The sequence below is a fragment of the Eretmochelys imbricata genome, chromosome 14 (assembly GCF_965152235.1).
Source record: "Eretmochelys imbricata isolate rEreImb1 chromosome 14, rEreImb1.hap1, whole genome shotgun sequence".
NCBI lineage: Eukaryota > Metazoa > Chordata > Testudines > Cheloniidae > Eretmochelys > Eretmochelys imbricata.
The window spans coordinates 29,188,680-29,213,119 of record NC_135585.1 but is presented as its reverse complement, the minus strand read 5'-3'; the positions used below and the strand labels follow the sequence as shown (position 1 = coordinate 29,213,119).

Below are 24,440 nucleotides of genomic sequence, written 5' to 3'. Positions count from 1 at the left end.
CCAGCCCATCATCACCCAGCAATGGGAGTGCAGCTGGGATCTGGTGCCATAAATCAACGTGTAAGTAGGCATCAGGCGGTATGTGGGATGTTGGGGTGGAATCATCACAGAAAAGCTGCCATGCGGGAAGCTGGGTGATTCTGTGCTGTTAAGTGGGAATCAGACTGTGCTGGCATTTTAGTATTTTAGTTGGCCAAGTTGTGAGCCTGCTGTCTATAGCAATAGGGGCATAATTTTGGCTCAGATTGTTGGATTTGATTTGTACTTTGTTCCATCTTTCATCCTGCATTTGATCAAGCCACATCTTGGGCCAGATCCTCAGATGGTGTAAACTGACCGAGCTCCAGTGACTTTAAGGGAGCGATGCCAATTTACACTCCTGTAATGATGCACCAGAGTAGTGCCCTGGTTGTGAGCGGTGAGGAGCCCTCACTACTCCAGACAATGGAAGTGACAAGTGCTGTGCACCTTTGACATTCACACCATGAGATATCATGGAGAGGGGAATCAGTGTCATTCCCTCTCTCACTATAACCCTGACCATTGCTCTTGTCCTTCCCTCCACAGCCATCACACAATGAACTAAGAAAGATAATGTCCAACCAAACCACCGTGACCGAGTTCCTTCTCCTGGGATTCTCTGATGTTCGAGAGCTGCAGATTTTGCACTTCATGGTGTTTCTAGTGCTTTACCTGGCAGCCCTGACAGGGAACCGTCTCATCATCATAGCCATAGCTCTTCACCACCACCTTCACACCCCCATGTACTTCTTCCTGATGGGTTTGTCCATCCTAGACCTCGGCTCCATCTCTGTCACCATCCCCAAATCTATGACCAATTCCCTTATGAACAACAGGTCCATTTCCTATTCTGGATGTGTCGCCCAAGTCTTTTTCCTCATCTTCTTTGCTGTAGCCGACTTCGCCTTACTCACCATCATGGCGTACGATCGATATGTCACCATCTGCAAACCACTGCACTATGAGACTATAATGAACAGGAGAGCTTGTGTCCAAATGGCAGCCAGTGCCTGGATCAGTGTAATTCTCTATTCTTCATTGCATACTGGGAACACGTTTTCGATAACCTTCTGTGGAGGCAACATGGTGGATCAGTTCTTCTGTGAAATCCCCCAGCTACTCAAGCTCGCCTGCTCTAACTCGTACTTCAATGAAGTTGGGATTATTGGATTTGGTGTGTGTTTAACCCTAAGTTGCTTTGTTTTTATAATTGTGACATATGTTCAGATCTTGACCACGGTATTGAGAATCCCCTCTGAGCAGGGCCGACTTAAAACCTTCTCCACATGCCTTCCGCACCTCATTGTAATTTCCATGTTTCTTTCCACTGTTGTCTTTGCCTACATGAAACCCATCTCCAGCTCTCCGTCAGCTCTGGATCTCATGGTGGCTGTTCTCTATTCCGTGCTGCCGCCAGTGATGAATCCGATCATCTACAGCATAAGGAACAAGGAAATCAAAGCTTCCCTGAGGAAACTGACTGGATGGAGGTTATTCAACTAGAATAAAATGTCTGCGTTTCTCTTATGAACATGGTTTTATCTGTGGTTTTTTACAAATACAATCAACTGATGACATTATTGTCCCCATAAGAATATGGTGTGTGATTTTTTTTATGCAAAATGCTGTCTGTATAGTGGTAAATCCACACTAACTCCACTCAGTCAGTGGAGTTCTTCCAGGTTTATACCAGTATAAGTAAGATGAAAATCTATCTATCTCCTGCTTTTATACTGCCACCCCTCACCATGTTATCTGAGTACCTTCCACATAAAATCAGTAGCCATTAGAAAGTACCCAGTGGACTTCATGGAGTCTCTGGTTTTTCTTCTTTTTTGGGGTCAAAGCTTTGCTTGGGGTATGATGGCTTTTGGGTGTCTGTTTGCTGATGTGACAGAGTGGGATACGGCAGCATCAGATCATGAACTCTGTCTTCTGCTCTCTGGGTAAATATTGATATGGTGACTGCAGAAGTCTGGGCTTGCTCAATAGCCGTCTATCGCTCTTTGTTCATGGCAGCTCTCCTACCTGAGAAAGGTGCCTGTTACTTTGCTGAAGGACTATCACTCAGAGAAATCAAGACTGCCTTTTGTTGCCTTTTACCTACAGGCCCTGCTGCATGGAACAAGTCTTTTGCTGTATAGGGAGTCTGCAAGTGGTGCGCCGGAGGGAGGGGCGGGGGGCATGGCTGGTGGGTCTGGAAGTCTTAATTTTAGCACATGACAAAGAGACAGGGGACCTATTTAAGTGCAGAATCCTACCCTGTGTCAGGTGCCAACCATAATCCCATGTAAGAAGGACTTGCAGGAGTTCCTTCTATCTAATCTAATCTAATCTAATCTAATCTAATCTATCGTAGGATTCCACACTGTCACACATCACCATGCTATCTGAGCACCTTCCACCTAAAATCAGGAGCCATAGCAAAGCCCCTAGTAGACCCTGAGGAGCCAGAGACTCCATTCCTTTTTTTGTTCTTCCCCTAAGGGTAAAAAATATGATTGTGGTATCAGTGCAATTGTTTGGTTCCTGCTTCTTTCTCAGATTTTTTTATTTTATTTTAGGGGTTTTTTTGTTTGTTTTTTTTACCGGTGGATTGATTTGTTTCTTTATGAGGTGGGAGTGCCTGGGCACAGGAGCACCGGAAGCTCCCTAGAAGTGGGGGGCCACCGACACCTGATCCCAGGCCCTACTCCCACACATCCTCTTTCCTCGAGGCCCTGGCCTCGTGCCACCTCTTCCCCCTAAGGCCCTTCCCCATGCTTGCTCTTCTCTGCCCCCTCCCACCATCGCTCACCCTTAAGGCCAGTAAAAAGTGGGAGCACACAGCCCTCCCACTTTTAAGAGTGATGGATCCATGGCCCCCTGCCCCCCCCCCCCCATCTCCATTCTGGTTCCTCTGCCTGGGGAGATGCTGAGTGTTTGGGTAGACAGTGTTGTCAGTATTTTCTCATTTATTGGGCATGCCCGTATGTCATCTCCTTGATGGGGTTTTCCGAGCAATGGGTGAAGTAACATCTTGTATTGACCCAATTTCTGTTGTTGAGAGAAACAAATTTCCAAGCTTACACAGAGCTTTTCTTCGGGTCTGGGAAAGGTGTTCAGAATGTCACAGCTAAATACAAGTTTCAGAGTGGTAGCCGTATTAGTCTGTATCAGCACGTTTTAAATTTTCATCCAGATTTGGGATAAAAACCAATTTCAAAATATTGGAATTTCCTCTACAATGAAAAATCCAACCAGCTCTAATTAGGGCTGGGACTTCCAAAGATGCCAAAGGGACATAGGTGAACAAATTCTATTGAAACTCTCTCAGGTTCCTTTGGTAAACCCAGCCTATGTCTTTACACTCCTTTGAAATCCCCACCCTTAATAAGTAAAACACTTTCCAAAAGGTAGGGGGATACAAAGGTAAAAGTTAAAGTTTATTTACACTCTGATGATAAGACTGGTCTAGATACAAATATACAAAAATACAAATAAGTCAGGCATCAAGGGCAAGATATGTAAAGGTATTTAGGAACCTAGTGGGATTCTCAAAAGCATCTAGGTGTCTATCACCCATTAAAATCAACAGTCCCCATCAACAGTTATGTTTTGAGAACTATCAGTTAGCCAGTTTTTAATCAATTTACTATTGGTTTTGTGTTGTGTTTTTTTTTTAAATAGTGTGATGTAACCCTGAATCAAACCTTTAGAAAAATGCAAGTCTATTACATAAACACCATTGCCTTTATCAATCAGAAATGTCACAGTTAAATTAAGTTCATTTGATAAAAAACATTCTGTGAAAACATATTGATCACCATTAATTGAACTTCTTTCTCCCTTGTAATTCCTTTTTGTTGAAAAATGACCATTTTCAAAAATGAAAATTTTTGTACAGAAGTGTTGACTTAGTGAATTTTTGTTTTCTTTTTTTAATTAATTTTTTTCATTTCAATTTTTGACAACATTTAAACGGAAAACTTTATAAAAAACGTTATTGACTTATTTCCATTTACCAACATGTAGGACCCCCAAACTTAGAACCCTTAAAAAGGGAAATAAGTTTGATTTTTTGAAATTCTTCACTAATTAAAAAAAATCCACCATCGTTGTTCATCATTCTGTATTTCCTGCATGTTGTTCTTTAGTCTACTGTTTAATAATTTTTCAGCTATTGAATCAGGAAACAGACACAATGTTGTGTGAGTTGGCCAACCAGTTATAGATCACAGATAATGAAAACTCTGGAGTTGCTACAAATTTAAACTTAGAACAAACTTCTGAGTGCAGATTCAGTGTCACTAAGGTCTTGATCCTGCACAAGCTTTTTGCACAAGCTTTCTTTCCTAGTGTGAGTAGTCCCATTAGAATCAACTGGACGACTCAAAAAAATATAATTTAGCACTTGAGTAAGGATCTCAGGATGGGGGCTGTCAAGGTTCCTTCCCCACTCTGAACTCTAGGGTACAGATGTGGGAACCTGCATGAAAACCTCCTAAGCTTACTTTTCCCAGCTTAGGTTAAAACTTCCACAAGGTACAAATTAATTTTACCCTTTGCCCTTGGATTTCGACTGCCACCACCAAACTTTATCTGGGTTCCTGAAAGAACAAAGTTTGGACACGTCTTTCCCCCCAAAGTCCTCCCAACCCTTGCACCCCACTTCCTGGAGCAGGTTTGGTAAAAATCCTCACCAATTTGCATAGGTGACCACAGACCCAAACCCTTGGATCTTAGAACAATGAAAAAGCATTCAGTTTCCTTACAAGAAGACTTTTAATAGAAGTAAAAAAAAAAAAATCATCTCTGTAAAATCAGGATGGCAAATACCTTACAGGGTAATTAGATTCAAAACATAGAGAATCCCTCTAGGCAAAACCTTAAGTTACAAAAAAGACACACAGACAGGAATATTCATTCTATTCAGCACAGCTATTTTCTCAGCCATTTAAAGAAATCATAATCTAACACATACCTAGCTAGATTATTTACTAAGTTCTAAGACTCCATTCCTGTTCTGTCTCTGGCAAAAGCATCACACAGACAGACACAGACCCTTTGTTTCTCTCCCTCCTCCCAGCTTTTGAAAGTATCTTGTCTCCTCATTGGTCATTTTGGTCAGGTGCCAGCAAGGTTACCTTTAGCTTCTTAACCTTTTACAGGTGAGAGGATTTTTCCTCTGGCCAGGAGGGATTTTAAAGGGGTTTACCCTTCCCTTTATATTTATGACAGGGGCCTAAATGTGAATTGCTAAAAGTAATATCCACATAGGGCCTGATTGAAAGGCCATTTAATTCAGTTGAAAGATGTTCATTGATGTCAATGGGCTGTTGATGAAATCTCTCGATAGATTTTAAGGGACAGATTTTCAAAAGTATTTGTAGCTACCACTGAAATCAATGGGATTTTGTGCCTCATCTGCTGAAGTGCTTTTGAAAAGCCCACTAAACAACTATCTGCAACTTTAGACACCTAAATATCTTCGAAAATATGCCCCTTAGGAGCTCACGTCCGGTAGATTTTCAATAAAAATTAAGCTCCTAGAAGCTAGATCTTTAATCATATTTAGAGGCCTATCTGAATCTTTAGGTGCCTAAATTCCTTTGCAAATCTGGCCCTTAGGCACTTCTGAACATTTTACTCAAATACAAAAGTTGTCAATGTAAAACTGGAACCAGGATTAAAAGAACAACAACAAGGACAGTTACTACCAAAGGGAACATGAGCACAGGCTGAGAATCAGACCCAGTAACATCTAAGCCATTCAAAAACAACTTCATGTCCCACTGAATACCTTCCATAAAGCCTCCTTCACCTCTTTGTTTCTCAGACTGTCAAAGAAGAGGTTTAACAGCGGAGTTACAATAGTATTCAAAGTGTTGACAGTCTTGTTCATGTCCAAGGCATTCTGTCTGGAAGGCCTGACATACAGGAAGATGGTGGAGCTATACCATATAATCACAAGAGTGAGGGGGAAAGAGCAAGTGGAAAAGGCCTTTTGCTGGCCTTGGGCTGACGGGATTCTCAGTATGGTGGAGAGGGTGTAAATGTAGGAGACCAGAGTTATTGAACATAATCCCAGAATGACGATGATCGAGATGATAAAAGCTGCCATCTCAGTCACGTAGGTGTCTGGGCAGGAGAGAATGATGAAGGAATCTATGCTGCAGGAGAAACAAGTAACGACATTAGTGCCACAGAAGGAAAACCTAACTCTCAGAGATTCTGGGATAGAAATAGCCAGGAAACTACACACCCAGGAGCCAAGGGCCAGCTGAGCAGACAAGGTGCTGTTCATGATGGTGCTATAGTGCAATGGGTAGCAAATAGCCAGATAGCAGTCATAGGCCATGGCAGAGAAGAGGAAATATTCTGTGCCGCCCAGGGAGAAAATGAAGTCCATCTGCAGGATGCAGCTACTAAAGGGGACGGTTCTGCTTTTCCCCAGGAAAATCGCAGTGATCTTGGGAACACAGGCTGTGCTGTATCATATCTCCAGCAAGGAGAGGTGGGAAAGGAAGAAGTACATGCGGGTGCGGAGTTGATGGCTGGCCCTCACTAGGACTAGGATGGCAACATTTTCTGCAACTGTCAGGACATACATCATGGCAAACACCACAAAAAGAGAGATCTGCAAATATTGACTACCGGGGAAGCCCAGAAGGATAAATTCTTATATCCTGGAGTAGATTTCCTTCTCTATTCCAGTCACAGGCTCCATCTGTCAAGATACAAGAGACCATAATTCAGGAGAAGCTTTGTTACATGGATTGTTAGACATCACAAGTACAGTTTTCATTGGTGCCTGTCAAGATTCCTTCTTCACTCTGAACTCCAGGGTACAGCTGTGGGGACCTGCATGAAAGACCCCTAAGCTTATTCTTACCAGCTTAGGTTAAAAACTTCCACAACGTGCAAACTTTGCCTTGTCCTTGAACCCTATGCTGCCACCACCAAGCGTGTTACACAAAGAACAGAGAAAGAGCCCACTTGGAGACGTCTTCCCCCAAAATATCTCCCCAAGCCCTACACCCCCTTTCCTGGGGAAGGCTTGATAAAAATCCTCATTAATTTGTACAGATGAACATAGAGCCAAACCCTTGGAACTTAAGAACAATGAAAAAGCAATCAGGTTCTTAAAAGAAGAATTTTAATGAAAGAAAAGGTAAAAGAATCACCTCTGTAAAATCAGGATGGTAAATACCTTACAGGGTAATCAGATTCAAAACATAGAGAATCCCTCTAGGCAAAACCTTAAGTTACAAAAAGACACAAAACCAGGAATATACATTACATCCAGCACAGCCTATTTTACCAGCCATTAAACAAAAGGAAATCTGACGCATTTCTAGCTAGAGTACTGAGTAACTTTTTACAGGAGTTCTGAGCTGCATTCCTGATCTGTTCCCAGCAAAAGCATCACACAGACAGACAGACAGACCCTTTGTTCCTCCCCCTCCAGCTTTGAAAGTATCTTGTCTCCTCATTGGTCATTTTCGTCAGGTGCCAGCGAGGTTATCTTAACTTCTTAGCCCTTTACAGGTGAAACGGTTTTGCCTCTGTCCAAGAGGGATTTTATAGCACTGTATACAGAAAGGTGGTTACCCTTCCCTTTATATTTATGATAGTGCCTACATGATATAGAAGCCTAAATCCCATTACAAAATCATGTAAGTTGCTTAGGAGCCTAAGAGCTAGAGTTTCAAAAGTGTTTAGATGTCAACGGTGCTGACTGACAAAAATGCTTAAGCAGGTTAGGCACCTAATCTGGTTAGGGGTTTTTGAAAATCCCACTCAGCATCTATCTGAAGCTTTAGACATCTTCATACTTTTGAAAATCTGGCTCTGAAAGATTAAAGCTCTTTTGAAAATTGGATGTAGTCTCTCAAGTCACCCAGGGCCAGATTTTAAATGGTATTTAGGCATGTAGTGGGATTTTCAAAAACACCAAGGCACCTAAACTGATTGAGTTCATTGATTCATAGATTCCAAAGCCAGAAGGGACCATTGTGATCATCTAGTCTGACTTTCTGTATAACACAGGACATAGATCTTCTCCAAAATAATTTGTAGAGCAGATCTTTTAGAGAAACATCCAATCTTGATTGAAAAATTCTCAGTGATGGAGAATCCACCATGACTGTTAGTAAATTGCTCCAAAAGTTAATTACTCTCACTGTACGCCTTATTTCCAGTCTGATTTTGCCTAGCTTAAACTTCCAGCCATTGTATGGTGTTATCCCTTTCTATGCTAGACTGAAGAGACCATGAAGGAATTTATAGACTGTGGTTTATTCATCCATTAACCTTCTTTTTGTTAAGCTAAATAGATTGAGCTCCTTGTGTCTGTCACTATAAGGCGTGCTTCCTAAACTTTTAATCATTCTCATGGCTCTTCTCTGAACCCTCTCCAATTGATCAACATCCTTTTTGAATTGTTGACACGAGAACTGGACATAGTCTTTTTCCTGTTTATGCATCCAAGAATTGCATTAGTCCTTTTGGCACAGCATCACACTGGGAGCTCATGTTCAGCTGATTATCCACCATGACCGCCAAATCTTTTTCAGAATCACTGTTTCCCACAATAGAGTTACACATCCTGCAAGTATGTCCTACATGCTTTGTTCCTAGATGTAGATATTCACATTTAGCCATAGTAAAATCATATTGTTTGCTTGCGCCCAGCTTACCAAGCGATCCAGATCGCTCTGTAACCCTGTCCTCTTCATTATTAACTACTTCCTCATTTTTGTGTCATTTGCAAACTTTATCAGTGATGAGTTGATGTCATCTTCCATGTCATGAAAAAATGTTTAATAGCGTTAGGATATGAACAGAACCCTCTTGGACCCCACTGGAAACATACCTGTTCCAAGACAATTCCCTTTAACAATTACATTTTGAGACCTAACCGTGAGCCAGCTTTTAGTCCATGTATTGTGTGCCATGTTATTTTTGTATCCTTCTAGTTGTTTAGTCAAAATGTCATGCAGTACCAAGTCAAATGTCATAGAGAAGTCTATTATATCAGCACTATTGCCTTTATCAATCACAATTGTAATGTCATCAAAAATGATACCAAGTTAGTTTGACAGGATCTATTTACCATAAACCCACGTTAAATGACATTAATTATATTACTTTATTTCTTTATTAATTGAGTCCCTTATCAGTGTAACGATGCTGGTTCTGGCGGGACCCAACGGAGAGTGCCCATTCAGGACAAATTGCTTCAAGCAGGGCAGTTACAGCCCAAGGCTGGGGTTTCTGTGCACACCAAGGAAACCAAACCAGCCAGACAGAGAAGACTTTGGCTAACCACAAGTCACACAAGCAATTCCCTTAGACACCCCAGTTTCCCAGTATCACCACCAGTGCCACATGTTATGAGGACAAATGGTGATGAAAACCAAGACCCCAGTAAAGGGAAAAAGGTTCTCTCCATCCCAAAGGACCAAGCCCCAGACCCAGGTCAATATACAAATCAGATCTGACCCACAAATCACGCTGTTGCCAATCCTTTAGATCTAAAATCGAAAGGTTTATTCATAAAAGGAAAACGGTATAGATGAAAGCTACAATTGGTTCAATGGAATCAATGACATACAGTGATGGAAAAGTTCTTGGTTCAGGCTTGCAGCAGTGAGAGAATAAACTGCAGATTCAAATCAAGTCTCTGGAGGACATCCACAGCTGGGATGGGTCTTTCAGTCCTTGGTTCAGAGCTTCAGTGTGCAGCAAAGTTCCTCCAGACGTAAGAAGCAGAATTGAAGACCAGATGGAGGAGCTGCAGCAGCTTTTTATAGTCTCTTGTCATTTGGAATCCGCTTTCTTTGTCCTCAAGACAAGCTGCCCAGCACATGGCATAGAAAAACCTCAGCGTTCTGTCCATAGGCAGCGTCCCTGCATACCTTGCTGACTCAGAGGGTGAAAACCAACGCACCGAATCAGTTCTCCATCTCTACCCCAGTCTTGATTTCTGTAGGTCACAAGAGATACCCATGGAGTTAAACAGTTAAAATACATTACTGGATGTTCCTTGAATGTTCAAGTCAGAATCCTAATGCCTGAACAATTATTACCACCTCCCCTATCTCCCGAAGCCTCAATCAGCTACTACTTGCAACTAGAGTTTGTCAAGAAACAGGGCAAGGGAAGGGAAGGGGATCCTGATCATTTCATCATTTTTCCCATTGACATTGGAAATGTTGATGGCACTTTTGATCTACTAATTGTTCATTCAATCTTCAGCCAGTGCTATTCCTTGTCAAAAGTCCCTCCATACTCTTAGCTGGGATTTTCAAAGGGGCTTAAGAGAGTTTGGTACCCAATACCCATTGAACTCCATTAGGTTATGGACACACAGCATGTAGAATTTCCCTTGATTCTGGATGTCCATATTTAAGGGATGATCTTGACTTGCACTCTGGAGAATCACTGATATGCAAATCCCATTTTAACAGATCTATGGAATTTAGCATGAAGAAGAAGAGGAAGAAAAATATCCCAGTTTCCCTGAACATTTCCTTTCTTCTAATATTAAGGTAAATGAGTCAGTCTTGTCCTCTGCTATTTTCTCCTTCATGAATCTCTGCTGTGCTCTGCGGCAGGCAGGACTTGTCTTTGTTCCTCAAAGGCTCTACGATGAACATTTTACATTGGTATATTCCAAGGCAGAGAATCCTAATCTCTAGTTCCAGCACAACATTGCCAAACTTGAACTCCTAATCTTTTCTCCTAGATCCTCCCTCATTTTCCATTCTCCAGCTCATTTCAGAACTCAGCTACCCTTCCCAATACACACCTTTGGAACATTGGGGTTATTTATGTGTCTTCTTCTGAGTCCAGGACCATGATTTTTGTCTTTGGTGAAGATTTTCAGAGGCAAAGTGGGCAATTCTGTGGCCCAACTCCCATTGAAAATCCTTTGACAATCTCCCCCTTTGTATTGAACATTAAAACTGATTGTACATTTTGCCCAGGATCAAATTCTAACAACCAAGGAACAGACATCATGACTAGGCTTGGAAAAATTAGATTTGTATTGGTGAATGTTGGTAAATGTCAATTTCACCACACACACACACACGCAAACTGATGAAAATGTATTTTCATCGATAATACTCAAAATGTACAGACAGGCAAAGTAAGAAAAATACTGCGGGAGAACTTATTAGAGTCAAAATCCAGTGATTTAGACTTCTGATTTTGGCTTACAAATGGATTAGTGAATGAATAGTGAAAACAGGTATGATCTGTTGAATTAAGGATATTTACTTTCTATCGTTTAACACGTGATGTTGACAATTTGTGTTTTAATGGTTTATAGAGCTTTCACTTTTTGAATCTCAGTGTTAACTATCATTTGTCTGACAGTCTCCCACGCCCCACCCCCATAATTTTGTACAACTATGAACACTGAAATAAATAAAAAGTGGAGAAAATGCTTAAAAATAAACAGTGACAGTACCCATCAAAATTATAAATAATAAAAATAAAATGCTGCCAAGCCTATCCATGACATATTAACATACAAGTGAGAACAGAACAAGAATTTCATACAGAATTATGTACCAGACAGTGCTTAATTGACAGTGCTCATTAAGTATAATCCCTAGCTTTTGTGCAATGCTTTTCATCAGTAGATCTCAACACATTTTACAACCGGAGTCAGGGTCATTGTCCCCATTTTACAAAAGAAGAAATTATAAACCAAAATAAATGTATCTGATTTTGCAGTGCTGGACCTTAGAGGCACATTCCATGCTCAGCTGAGATGGAAATAAGACTTTGCCCTGAAGGATAAATGGTTGATTATTACTGTGCAATGGGATTTTCAAAGGAGTTCAAAACAATTAAAAATTCAAATCTCATTGTGATTCAGTGGAATGTAAATGCCTGATTCCCACAGACTCTTTTAAAAATCGCACCCATTATGATTATCCTCCTTATGCTGATCTGAGCTAGTCTGGCAAAGATAATAATACCTTGTACTTATAAACATCTTTACATCTTCAAATCACTGTCCAGTCATAAGCTATTTTATTCTACAACAGGTTGAAAAGAACTGCCTTTGTAGCCATAACTTCAGTGTTGTTTGGAATGGGCCCAATGCCCCTCTGTAGTAAATAATTAAGCATTATCAATCCTCTGCCATCTGAGGAGAAATGGGGGCAGAGGGGTAAAGGATCTTGCTTAGGGATGCATCGGAAGTCAGGGGAAAAGCCCGGAACAGAGACCAGGATCTCCTGCCTTCTAATACCCTAAACTTCATAGTTACAGAGGGCCTGATCCAATGACAGAGGAAGTCAAAGTTATTCTATTCATTCACTCTAGTAGACTTGGGAAGAAATTCATGGTGCTTTTTCACCTGTAGATTTCAAACCATTTTACCAAGGTGGGTGAGTAGTATTATTTCATTTATTTACAGATGGGGAAACTGAGGCACAGACAGTTAATCTGACTTTCACACAGTAAATGAGTGACAGAACTGGGACAAACTCCAACTCCTTATTTCCCATCTACCAGACCAGGCTACAGCTGAGAGTTCAAAAGCTGCCTAAGGGATTATGGGGCAAATTCTTAAAGGCTTTTAGGTGCGTAGCGGGATTTTTCAAAGCAGCTAGGTGTCTAATACCCATTGCAATCAAGGATTTTTAGGTGCCGGGATGCTTCTAAAAATCTCATTAGGTGCCTAAAAACCTTTAAAAATCTGTTTTTTAAACAAAGAAATACCCGTGAAAATTAATGAGGAGTGGGCGTCCATGTGGCATTTGTAGCTATGAAAACCTAAAGTCTACCTCTAAGAGAAATATCCAATCCATTTTTACATTCTTATCTATGCGACTCAATAAATTACAGCAGCAGTGAGTTCCACAGATCTATCATATAGTTATTTTCTCTTCTGCATTCAAGAGTTGAAAAAGATGAGTGAAATTTAGAAAGTGAGAAAGTAAGTGAGAGAGAAGGAAGTATGTTACAGATGAACCAATTACTCACTGGGAAACCTATTCCTTCCAACCAGATATGGCCCACTAGGTCACATTACCAAGAATACAAAAAATAGGTCTTAATACAAGTGGTTTAAAGTATATTTCTGGGATCCTCTCCCTCTCTCTCTCTCTCTCTCTAGTGGACCTAACTTATTAGCTTTTGCTGACAGAACTAGCCAGAACAGACCCCCTTCACACATTATATTCTCTCCTTAGAATGAGGCGTTCTTGGATTCTGAGGAAAAAAATGCATTGCGAGCCATATTTTTTCCTCCAGCTATAAATCAAACATTTAAAGGTTTCATACACAAAATCCTCCTACTTATTGCATAAATTTCTATATTGATTAGAATCTCATTGCATTACCATTTTGTCATCACCCTGCTGTCTTTTTCCCTTACCTGCTTTGTTTATGTATGGCAACTCAACAGGTCCAAGAAAGAAGATGAATTTATGTTCCTCAGAAGTGCTCTTGGGATTTGGTCTCAGCAGAATTTCACTGTCTTCTCAAGAATGTGCCAAACCCCTGGCTTAGTAAGGACGGTGTCCTTGTTTAAAGAAGAGCACTGGAAGTCAGGAGACCTTGGTTCTGTGTCTCCATTGACTTGCTGATGGACCACTGTGAAATTGTTTAAGTTCTTTGTTCCTCAGTTTCTCCGTTTGTAAAAGACAAAAGGCCAGATTTCTCAAGGTATTTAGATGCCTATTGAAATTTCCAGAAGCACCTTGGAACCTACAACTCATTGATTTCTGTGGATGTTAGGTGCTTATGTCCTTTTAATAATCTCACTAGGTGACTAAATACTTTTTCAAATCTGGCCCTAAGTGGCTGCCCAAAGTTAGGCAACTACGTCCACATTTAGACAACCTAATAGGTGATCTAAGATACAGAAGTATAAAGCACCATAGGCTGAAGACATTCAGACGTCTGAAGATAGGCAGATAGGCACCTAGTGGGAATTTCAGAAGTACCTACGCAGGTTAAGCACATAACTCCAATTGAATTCAATGGGGTTTAGGGGCCTAGGCCTTTGAAAATCCCACTAGACACCTAATAACCTTTGAAAATCTGGTTCTAAGACACTTTGGTGCTTTTGAAATATTTGCCTCTAGTCTACACAAAAAGTTGTACTGACATAATGAAAGGTGTGATTTTATACCAATTTAGCTAAAAGAGTGCAACTTTGTGTGTGGATATTATATTGGTTTAAACCTCATGTATACCAATTTTCAGGTGCAAATTGAACTGATATAACCAGTTTTCAACCTAAGAATCCACAAAGGCACAAAAGTGGCAGTGGCCTAAATAAACATATTGAAGTTAAGTTGCTGTGTCTTCTCTGTATAGACAAGCCCTAGGGCCAGATTTTTAAAAGTATTTAGGCACCTAGTGGAATTTTCAAACCTTCTAGTTGCCTAACATCCATTGAAATCAATGTTTTAGATACCAAGGTGCCTAAATACCTGTCATAAATATAAAGGGAAGGGTAAACCCCTTTAAAATCCCTCCTGGCCAGAGGAAAACTCCTCTCACCTGTAAAGGGTTAAGAAGCTAAAGGTAACCTTGCTGGCACCTGACCAAAATGACCAATGAGGAGACAAGATGAGTTGAGTTCAGGATCCTGACGCAGGGAAGAAAGGTAAGCAGCAGGATACGGACCCTGGACTTCAGGAAAGCAGACTTCGACTCCCTCAGGGAACGGATGGCCAGGATCCCCTGGGGGACTAACTTGAAGGGGAAAGGAGTCCAGGAGAGCTGGCTGTATTTCAAGGAATCCCTGTTGAGGTTACAGGGACAAACCATCCCAATGAGTCGAAAGAATAGTAAATATGGCAGGCGACCAACTTGGCTTAACGGTGAAATCCTAGCGGATCTTAAACATAAAAAAGAAGCTTACAAGAAGTGGAAGGTTGGACATATGACCAGGGAAGAGTATAAAAATATTGCTCGGGCATGTAGGAATGAAATCAGGAGGGCCAAATCGCACCTGGAGCTGCAGCTAGCGAGAGATGTCAAGAGTAACAAGAAGGGTTTCTTCAGGTATGTTGGCAACAAGAAGAAAGCCAAGGAAAGTGTGGGCCCCTTACTGAATGAGGGAGGCAACCTAGTGACAGAGGATGTGGAAAAAGCTAATGTACTCAATGCTTTTTTTGCCTCTGTTTTCACTAACAAGGTCAGCTCCCAGACTGCTGCGCTGGGCATCACAAAATGGGGAAGAGATGGCCAGCCCTCTGTGGAGATAGAGGTGGTTAGGGACTATTTAGAAAAGCTGGACGTGCACAAGTCCATGGGGCCGCACGAGTTGCATCCGAGAGTGCTGAAGGAATTGGCGGCTGTGATTGCAGAGCCATTGGCCATTATCTTTGAAAACTCGTGGCGAACCGGGGAAGTCCCGGATGACTGGAAAAAGGCTAATGTAGTGCCAATCTTTAAAAAAGGGAAGAAGGAGGATCCTGGGAACTACAGGCCAGTCAGCCTCACCTCAGTCCCTGGAAAAATCATGGAGCAGGTCCTCAAAGAATCAATCCTGAAGTACTTGCATGAGAGGAAAGTGATCAGGAACAGCCAGCATGGATTCACCAAGGGAAGGTCATGCCTGACTAATCTAATCGCCTTTTATCATGAGATTACTGGTTCTGTGGATGAAGGGAAAGCAGTGGATGTATTGTTTCTTGACTTTAGCAAAGCTTTAGACACGGTCTCCCACAGTATTCTTGTCAGCAAGTTAAGGAAGTATGGGCTGGATGAATGCACTATAAGGTGGGTAGAAAGCTGGCTAGATTGTCGGGCTCAACGGGTAGTGATCAATGGCTCCATGTCTAGTTGGCAGCCGGTATCAAGTGGAGTGCCCCAGGGGTCGGTCCGGGGGCCGGTTTTGTTCAATATCTTCATAAATGATCTGGAGGATGGTGTGGATTGCACTCTCAGCAAATTTGCGGACGATACTAAACTGGGAGGAGTGGTAGATACGCTGGAGGGGAGGGATAGGATACAGAAGGACCTAGACAAATTGGAGGATTGGGCCAAAAGAAATCTGATGAGGTTCAATAAGGATAAGTGCAGGGTCCTGCACTTAGGACGGAAGAATCCAATGCACCGCTACAGACTAGGGACCGAATGCCTAGGCAGCAGTTCTGCGGAAATGGACCTAGGCGTGACAGTGGATGAGAAGCTGGATATGAGTCAGCAGTGTGCCCTTGTTGCCAAGAAGGCCAATGGCATTTTGGGATGTATAAGTAGGGGCATAGCGAGCAGATCGAGGGACGTGATCGTCCCCCTCTATTCGACATTGGTGAGGCCTCATCTGGAGTACTGTGTCCAGTTTTGGGTCCCACACTACAAGAAGGATGTGGATAAATTGGAGAGAGTCCAGCGAAGGGCAACAAAAATGATTAGGGGTCTAGAACACATGACTTATGAGGAGAGGCTGAGGGAGCTGGGATTGTTTAGCCTGCAGAAGAGAAGAATGAGGGGGGATTTGATAGCTGCTTTCAAGTACCTGAAAGGGGGTTCCAAAGAGGATGGCTCTAGACTGTTCTCAATGGTAGCAGATGACAGAACGAGGAGTAATGGTCTCAAGTTGCAGTGGGGGAGGTTTAGATTGGATATTAGGAAAAACTTTTTCACTAAGAGGGTGGTGAAACACTGGAATGCGTTGCCTAGGGAGGTGGTGGAATCTCCTTCCTTGGAAGTTTTTAAGGTCAGGCTTGACAAAGCCTTGGCTGGGATGATTTAACTGGGAATTGGTCCTGCTTCGAGCAAGGGGTTGGACTAGATGACCTTCAGGGGTCCCTTCCAACCCTGATATTCTATGATTCTAAAAGTTGGGAGGAGGGAGAGAAACAAAGGGTCTGTGTGTCTGTCTATATGCTGTTTTTGCTGGGGATAGACCAGGAATGGAGTCTTAGAACTTTTAGTAAGTAATCTAGCTAGGTATGTGTTAGATTATTAGCGTTCAGAGTGGGGAAGGAACCTTGACAATACCTCAACTAATCTGGTGCTAAATCACTTTTGAAAATAGGATGGACAGTTAAATTTTCAAGTGCAGCTAATTGACTAAAGAGCCAATGAGACTTAAGCTCCTAAGTCACCTAGGTGCTTTAGGAAATTTTACCCTAAGGCTCCCTAGTGTGCTTGAATGTAATATAGTTTGAATTCTAGGGACTTCAATGGAAGTTAGACACCAAAGTGCTTTTGAAGATCCTGCTAGGCACCTGTTTGTCTCTTTAGCACCTTTACACCTTTGAGGAGCTCAGCCCTAGTGCTTAGCTATCCAGTTCCACCGGGTTGTCATTGTGCTCATGAAATCCTTAACTACTCAGAGCATTTGCCATCCACATGGGTGTGAAAATTACTGAGCAATATCAGGCATCATCCCGGTAAATACAATGGGAATTTGCTGGGCTAAGGACTGAATAAAATTTAAGTCAGGAGTAAAAGAATTCCTGAAATTATGCACCTGATCTCCCTTCCCCTTCCAGAGATTTAGGCTGGGATTTTCAAAGGCGACTAAGGGAGTTAGGTTTCCAACTCCAATTTAAATTAATGAGATTTGGGCACCTAAATTCCTTTAGGCACATTTGAAAATACCAGTCCACTTTGGCATGGACTTAATTGAGGCAGGACTGGCCCCTAAAGCAGAAGCTACTCCCCATAATAGTGCAATACATGTGAGAAGAGAATCAGGATCTGTGACTTTATGGCCCTCAACTCCGTGAGAGATTCATGATAACATCGCTAGGCTTGGCAACATGGACACCCCATTCTAAATGATAGGTCAGAGCTCCTAAATGTAAATGAGCTGCAAAGATGAGAGCACATGTGTTTGTGGCTAGAATACAGAAATTGTGACTTGTTCCAGTTCAGAGCCAGTGGGCAGATTCCGTACGCCTTAGGGTGAAAATCATCCTGTGCAGAGAAGTACTTACCTTACACCTAACCCTCACAGGATCACTTAAGGAGGTCTTCAGTAGTGCACCGACTGAATTTGATTCCTCATCTCAGCATGGGACACAGGACCAAAGACATAGGTTGATAGAAATCTACAGCTGATATAGTGAGTTGATGATCTGTATCATATGAATTAGTAAGTCTTTGCTCACATTGTGGTGGAAAAATATCAACATTGCATTTGTTACCAGTTTGCACCCTGTTGTTGGAGTCTAAGGAAAGCATCTGTAACAGTGACCAGTGCCTGGTGTTGGAAGAGTCCTACACATGGGTCTAGTCTGGTGAAGAAATGTGGACAGGCCAGGGTAATACTTATGCTAAGCTCACTGGCTTCAGCCAAGTCTTTGCTTGACATGAGTGTTGCTTGCGAAATTTGTCCATGTGGAGACTTCTTTAAAGAATGCTTACAGCGGCTGGGTAAGACAAGGGTGTTTTGTACTGTGTTGAAGGACATAGATAAAAGGAAGTTAATCAGTAGAATACATAAAAGGTATTGCCAAAAAGTCCCTGTATTGTGAAAAACAGAAAAGTCCCTATATTTGAGTGGTATGATCCAAGTAAATAAACCAATTGGAAAAGGGACACGATGACATAAAAGTAGCCTGGACAGACAACGTTTTGTAAACTGAAGCCTGCACATGTATATACTATGGGTTAGGTAAGACACAATGCTTAATGTTGATTGGATGGTCAGATAACGTGTAAAGGTATAAATATGCTAGAGTGTAAGGGAATAGTCAGACCCTCATGGGAGAAATCGAGAGCGACTAAGCCCCCAAGAGAAGGTAATTGGGCAATACCTTTTTCTGTATATCTGTCATTCATTGCTTTTATGGTAATTGTAACGTGCAGGGCCTTGCTTTTGGTTCAAAGAAAGGTTTGAATGAATAAACCTGATTGTCTCAGTCTCGAGTGTATGGTAATCCTCACCAAATGCTCGTCCTTCAGAAAGAGCTGTAAGAGGCCACATGCAGAAGCAGTTATGGGAACAGCCTGCCCATACTGGAAGTTTCTTCTGTTAGTACAAGCAAATGTGAACAAGAACAAATGTAATGCATGATAGCAACTGTGAGCTGAACAGAATGTTCAGCCACCCATGGGATCATAAACTGTTCCTCAGAAAGTACCTCATGTGTGACTTTTTCATATGACTTCAGAAAGGACGTAAACACTCTGTGGAGAACTAATCATAAGGGAGTTTGCAAATCTACAAAATAACTCTTCCTCTCCCAAAGACCTTGTATTTTCCATCACTATCTGAAGCAACCACCTAACCTGATCTGAGGTTAGAAAATTATTTTAACTTTGTTAAAAGGGTATTATCTAGACCATCCCTGACAGTGTTTGTCTAACCTGCTCTTAAAAATCTCCAAAGATAGAGATTCCACAACTTCCCTAGACAATTTATTCCAGTGCTTTACTACCCTGACAATTCAGAAGTTTTTCCTAATATCCAACCTAAACTGCCCTTGTTGCAATTTAAGCCCGTTACTTCTTCTTCTATCTTCACAGGTTAATGAGAACAATTTACCTCCCTCCTCCTTGTAACAACCTTTCATGTACTTGAAAACTGTTATCACGTCCCCCCTCAGTCTTCTTGTCTCCAGACTAAACAAGCCCTTTCCCTCTCCCCCTCCCCCCAGTCTTCCCTCATAGGTCATGTTTTCTAGACCTTTCATCATTTTTGTTGTTCTTCTCTGGACTTTCTCCAATTTGTCCACATCTTTCCTGAAATGTGGTGCCCAGAACTGGACACAATACGCCAGTTGAGGCCTAATCAGCGCAGAATAGAGCAGAAGAATTACTTCTTGTGTCTTGCTTACAACACTCCTGTTAATACATCCCAGAATGATATTTGCTCTTTGTTTTGAAACAGTGTTACGCTACTGACTCATGTTTAGCTTGTGACCCACTATGGCCCCAAGATCCCTTTCCACAGTACTCCTCCCTGGGCAGTCATTTCCCATTGTGTATATGTGCAACTGATTGTTTCTTCCTAAGTGAAGTACTTTGCATTTGTCCTCATGGAATTTAATCCTATTTACTTCAGACCATTTCTCCAGTTTGTCCAGATCATTTTGAACTTTAATCCTATCCTATCTATCTAATCAATCGTCATCTTAGTGTCCAACTTGGTTCTGAGTGCTTACAGTTCACTACCTGACAAACGAGGTATTTTTTTAAAGGAATTCCATATTTTTAACATAATTTACTGTGAAAGGCATACAGTTCCCTGCAAGCCAATAAGGTCTCGTTGGTACAAGGAAAGTCTTGAAAAGATTAACTCTACCATTCAGCTGAGATGAGTCCTTCTTTTTATGGAGAAAATAGAATATCACGGCTGTTTTTCATCATTTTCATCGTGATAAAGGGCAGGCAAGTAGATTTTGTCAATCAGGTGCTTTAACTGTTCTGGAAATTTGCTCTTTCCATCAGTGGAGACTGAATACAAAGAGCCAGATCCTCAGCTGGTCTAAATAATCGTAGCTCCATTGACAGGTCTGCTGAGAGAAATTTGGAGGCCCGGTAAATTATGTTTTCCCCCTCTCATTTCACCCTAAATAGATAGTTTTGCAGGGGCACTGAGCTCAGGACCTCAGTACAATTGTTCCACCTTCCCTCTCTCATCAGCCCTGTCTATTGATAATTCACACCAGCTGAAGGTTTGCCCAGTGAGAAGATTTGCTGAATGATGAGTTGCAGTAAGTTCCATTGTTTAAAAATGTTTAAAAATTTTACTTATTTTCCTCACTTTACTCATGTGAGTGGAACCCTTGACTTCAAAGGAATCATTCATGTGAGTAAATTTAGGCATTTTTATTTTATATATGTCTATATATGCAAGTTTATTTATGTATTAACTGTTTGCAGAATCAGGGCATTAGATGTTATTCATAGGATATTATTCATAACAAAATAAATGGTTTATATTGAAGAGGGAGAAAATATAATTGTTGATTGCCTGTGTTGATTAGACTTTGATACAAAATATTTAAGGCTGGGATTTTCAAAGGTGTCTGAGGGAGTTAGGCGCCCAACTCCATTACATTTCGTAACTCCTTTCGGATCCTTTGCAAATTCAAATCCAAATAGGGAGGGGGACTAAATTTAGGTTATGAAAAATCAGAACACCCAAAACAAGCAATCAAACAAAAATTCAGAACATTCACTGTAAAAGTCATTGACAGATTTCAAGGTAGGGACAACTTTTTCAAAAGTGGCTTCTAATTCTGAATGCCTCAAATTTGAGACCTCAGCATTAATCCATCTGTGAAGGAAACTTTTGGCCAGCTCTGGGAACCTGATATTTTTTTCTGAAGGTGTTTTAGAAACTCGGCATATTACAGTTTTGCTGTATTTGTGGGGCTTGCGGTCTGTTGTGTGGGAGTGAGGGTACCTGGATTCTGTGCTGAGCTCTATTAGGGATGCGTAGAATAGCTGTTGTATCAAAGGACCAGGAATCAGTACACTTGGGTTCTATTCCCATTCTTTGAGGGGAGTTAGGATTGTGGTTTGAGCAGAGCGGGGGCTGAGAATCAGGGCTCCTGGGTTCTATTAACGGTTCTGGTCGAGAAGTATGTTCGAATGACTAAACGGGGAGAAGAATTGCAGACTCCTGGCATAGCTGGTCAAAAATGTTTGAAATTCACAGTTTTGAGGAAATTCTTCATCATCAGAATTTAAAATTCTGATAAAAAAGGGATGCATTTTTTGATTTATTTATTTATTTTTTTAGGAAAATTGCTTCCTTTTGTTCTTTGGTCCTCTCTGGCCCTGAGCTTTGCTGTAATTGGTGCATTGCATGACCTTGCACACCTCAGTCTCAATTGGTCAAAGGAGGTTGCAACTGACTCATTTTCAACCACCCAAAATGAATGCTGGTTTATAGATGTAAATGGTTATTTATGCTCCAAAATTGAGTAGCTGTCCTCTGAACTGCAACTTTGTATAACATCCCCATTCCAACCTGGGACTTCAGCAGGCTTAGAACCTGCAACTTTCTGCACAAAAAGAATTAAAGGTCCTCTTGCATTGTAGGAAGGAAATTGACAGGTACAAATCTCATGTGTTCAGTATTGACCTAAGTTTGCTCCCACTGACTCAATGACAAAAATCCTATTGACTTCCTTCCTCGGGAGCAGAAATAGGCCTATACTGAGAACTTTTGAAAAGCTCACCCTATTTAGCAGGGATTTTCAAAAGAGACGATGGGGTTTTGTTCACTTCTAAAGGAATCACAGATTATGCTGAATGCCTAACACCCATAGGTCTCATTTGAAAATGATTTGGCTCCTGAATCCTGAAGAATTTACAGGAAAAATGTTGTTTTTTCTGTTGAAATTTTTCAGGGTTTTGTCAAAAGGACAACCCTTGCCCCCCCACCCCCACACACCCAGAAAACTACTTTGTATTTGAAATTTTTCAATTTAAAACAACAAAAATATCAATTAAAATAAAATCAATCTTGGGCTTTGGATGCTGACCATGGAAAAAACATGTTTCATTGACAAAAACTAAAAATTGTGTTTTTCAAGGAACACCTGAAAATGGAATTTCTATCCTGAAAGTTTCTTTTTGGTCCAAAAGCCACTTTCCACTGGAAAAAAAGTTTCCACAGGAAAATTTAGGACAAGCTTAAATTCACCCTGTGAGCAGGAAGGCTCCAGAAATGTAATAGCAATAGGATATTTTCAGCCTTAATTAAAAGAGGCAGGAAATAATGGTTTATCTGCTCTTTCTGTGCATCAAAATCATCTGTAACCCACAAAGCCATGGTTGTGTTTAATCAGTTTAATTTCATGTCTTCATTTGTTTTGGCAGGTAAAACAGCTGACCGCACTGGAAAAGGGCTATCACACCAGTGTGAAGGAATTTATTCTCCTGGGATTCCCTGGGACCTAATATTTGCAGATCTCGCTCTTTGTGCTCTTCCTTGTCACAGGAAATGTGGCGATCATAGTCCTAGTGGCAACCAGCCGTCACCTTCGCACCCCAATGTACTTCCTTCTCTGCAATTTCTCCTTCCCGCAGGTATGGCAGACCACAGCTTGTATCCCAAAGACGCTTGCCAACCTTGTGTCGCAAAGCAAATCCATCTTCTTCGTCAGCTGTGTCCTATGGATGTATTTTGTTTTCTCCCTAGGATGCACAGAGATTTTTCTCTTGGCTGTCATGGTCTACGACTGCCATGTGGCTATATGCTATCCTTTGCTCTACAGCTCCATCCTGAACAGCACCTTGACTGCTCAGCTGGCTGTTGGCTCTTGGTTGTGTGGTTTCCTGGCTATTTGTGTCCCAGCATTTCTGATCACCTGGTTGTCCTTCTGTACCCTAGTGTCATCAATCACTTCTCTGGGGACATAGCACCGTGGATAGTTCTTTCCTGCACAGATACCTACCTTATTGATCTGGTGGCCTTTATCATCTCCTTCATTGTCATCCTGGGCTCCTGTGTCATAACCTTGCTCTCCTACATTTACATCATCTCCACTGTACTGACAATCCCATCAGATAAGGAATGGAGAAGGGCCTTTTTAACTTGCTCTTCCCATCTCACAGTTGTGATTATCTGGTACGGTTCGACCATTTTCCTACATGTCAGCCCTTCCATGCAGAACTCATTGGAATTGACCAAAATAGTCACCATCTTGAATACTATTGTCACACCCCTGTTGAACCCTTTCATCTACACACTGAGGAACCCAGAGGTAAAAGAAGCCCTGAGACATGTATTCAGGGAAGCGATGTTTTTCAAAATGTGCTGGAGGTCATTGGCTGTCACAGAAAATGTGGTGAAAGAAAAATGAGTCTGCACATGGAAGATATACCAAAGTTGATAGGGTACTGAAAAAACAACAACAATCCCTGAGGGCCAGAAGTCTAAAGATAATTAGCTGCCCAACTCCAATGGAAATCAGTGTGAGTTAGGTGACTAAATACCTTTAATAATCTGGTCCTTAGTGTCTCACATCCTTGAACATTTACAGCCAGATTGTTAAATTATTTAGGTGCCTAATGGGATTTTCTATGAGTTTTAAGGGCCTAGATACTTTTTAAAACCCCACTAAGCACCTAAATACCTTTCAAAATCCAGCCCTTATGCATTATTATCCTCTTACTTTGTATTTAATTTAAAATGAAACAAATTGCACATGTGCCAATTATTTATTTCTATTAAGGCCTGGCCTGTGGAGAGGATAAAGATATCGACAGGCTTGGCAGAATTCAATTTTTATTTTTTATAATTTTGACAGAGAATATCAAGGTTTATTTGTGAGCATTTTTTTTAAAAAAAATTGTCTATTTGTATTTTCACACTTGTGGGAAATTACTGTGGCATGTCAGACAACAAGGTGGGTCAGAGAATAATTATTTAATGACAACTGGTTTTTTGGACCTTTTTTTTTGGGGGGGGGGGGGGGCGGTTGACGTTCTGTGTGGCGAAACTGGCATTTCCTGACATTTCCTGATAAAAATTTAACCCT

At 41.4% G+C, this 24,440-nt stretch overlaps 1 protein-coding gene across 1 annotated transcript; it reads left to right on the top strand.

Annotated features, from left to right (window-relative positions):
- Positions 1-594: 594 nt before the first annotated feature.
- LOC144274971 (olfactory receptor 14A16-like) lies at positions 595-1,524 on the top strand. Its single transcript, XM_077834058.1, has one exon. It carries the CDS (start codon positions 595-597, stop codon positions 1,522-1,524), a length of 930 nt encoding a protein of 309 aa, XP_077690184.1.
- Positions 1,525-24,440: the final 22,916 nt, after the last annotated feature.

Bases quoted from the DNA above. Each gene is read 5' to 3' on its own strand.
- LOC144274971 (XM_077834058.1), top strand. From the start codon at position 595: ATGTCCAACCAAACCACCGTGACCGAGTTCCTTCTCCTGGGATTCTCT.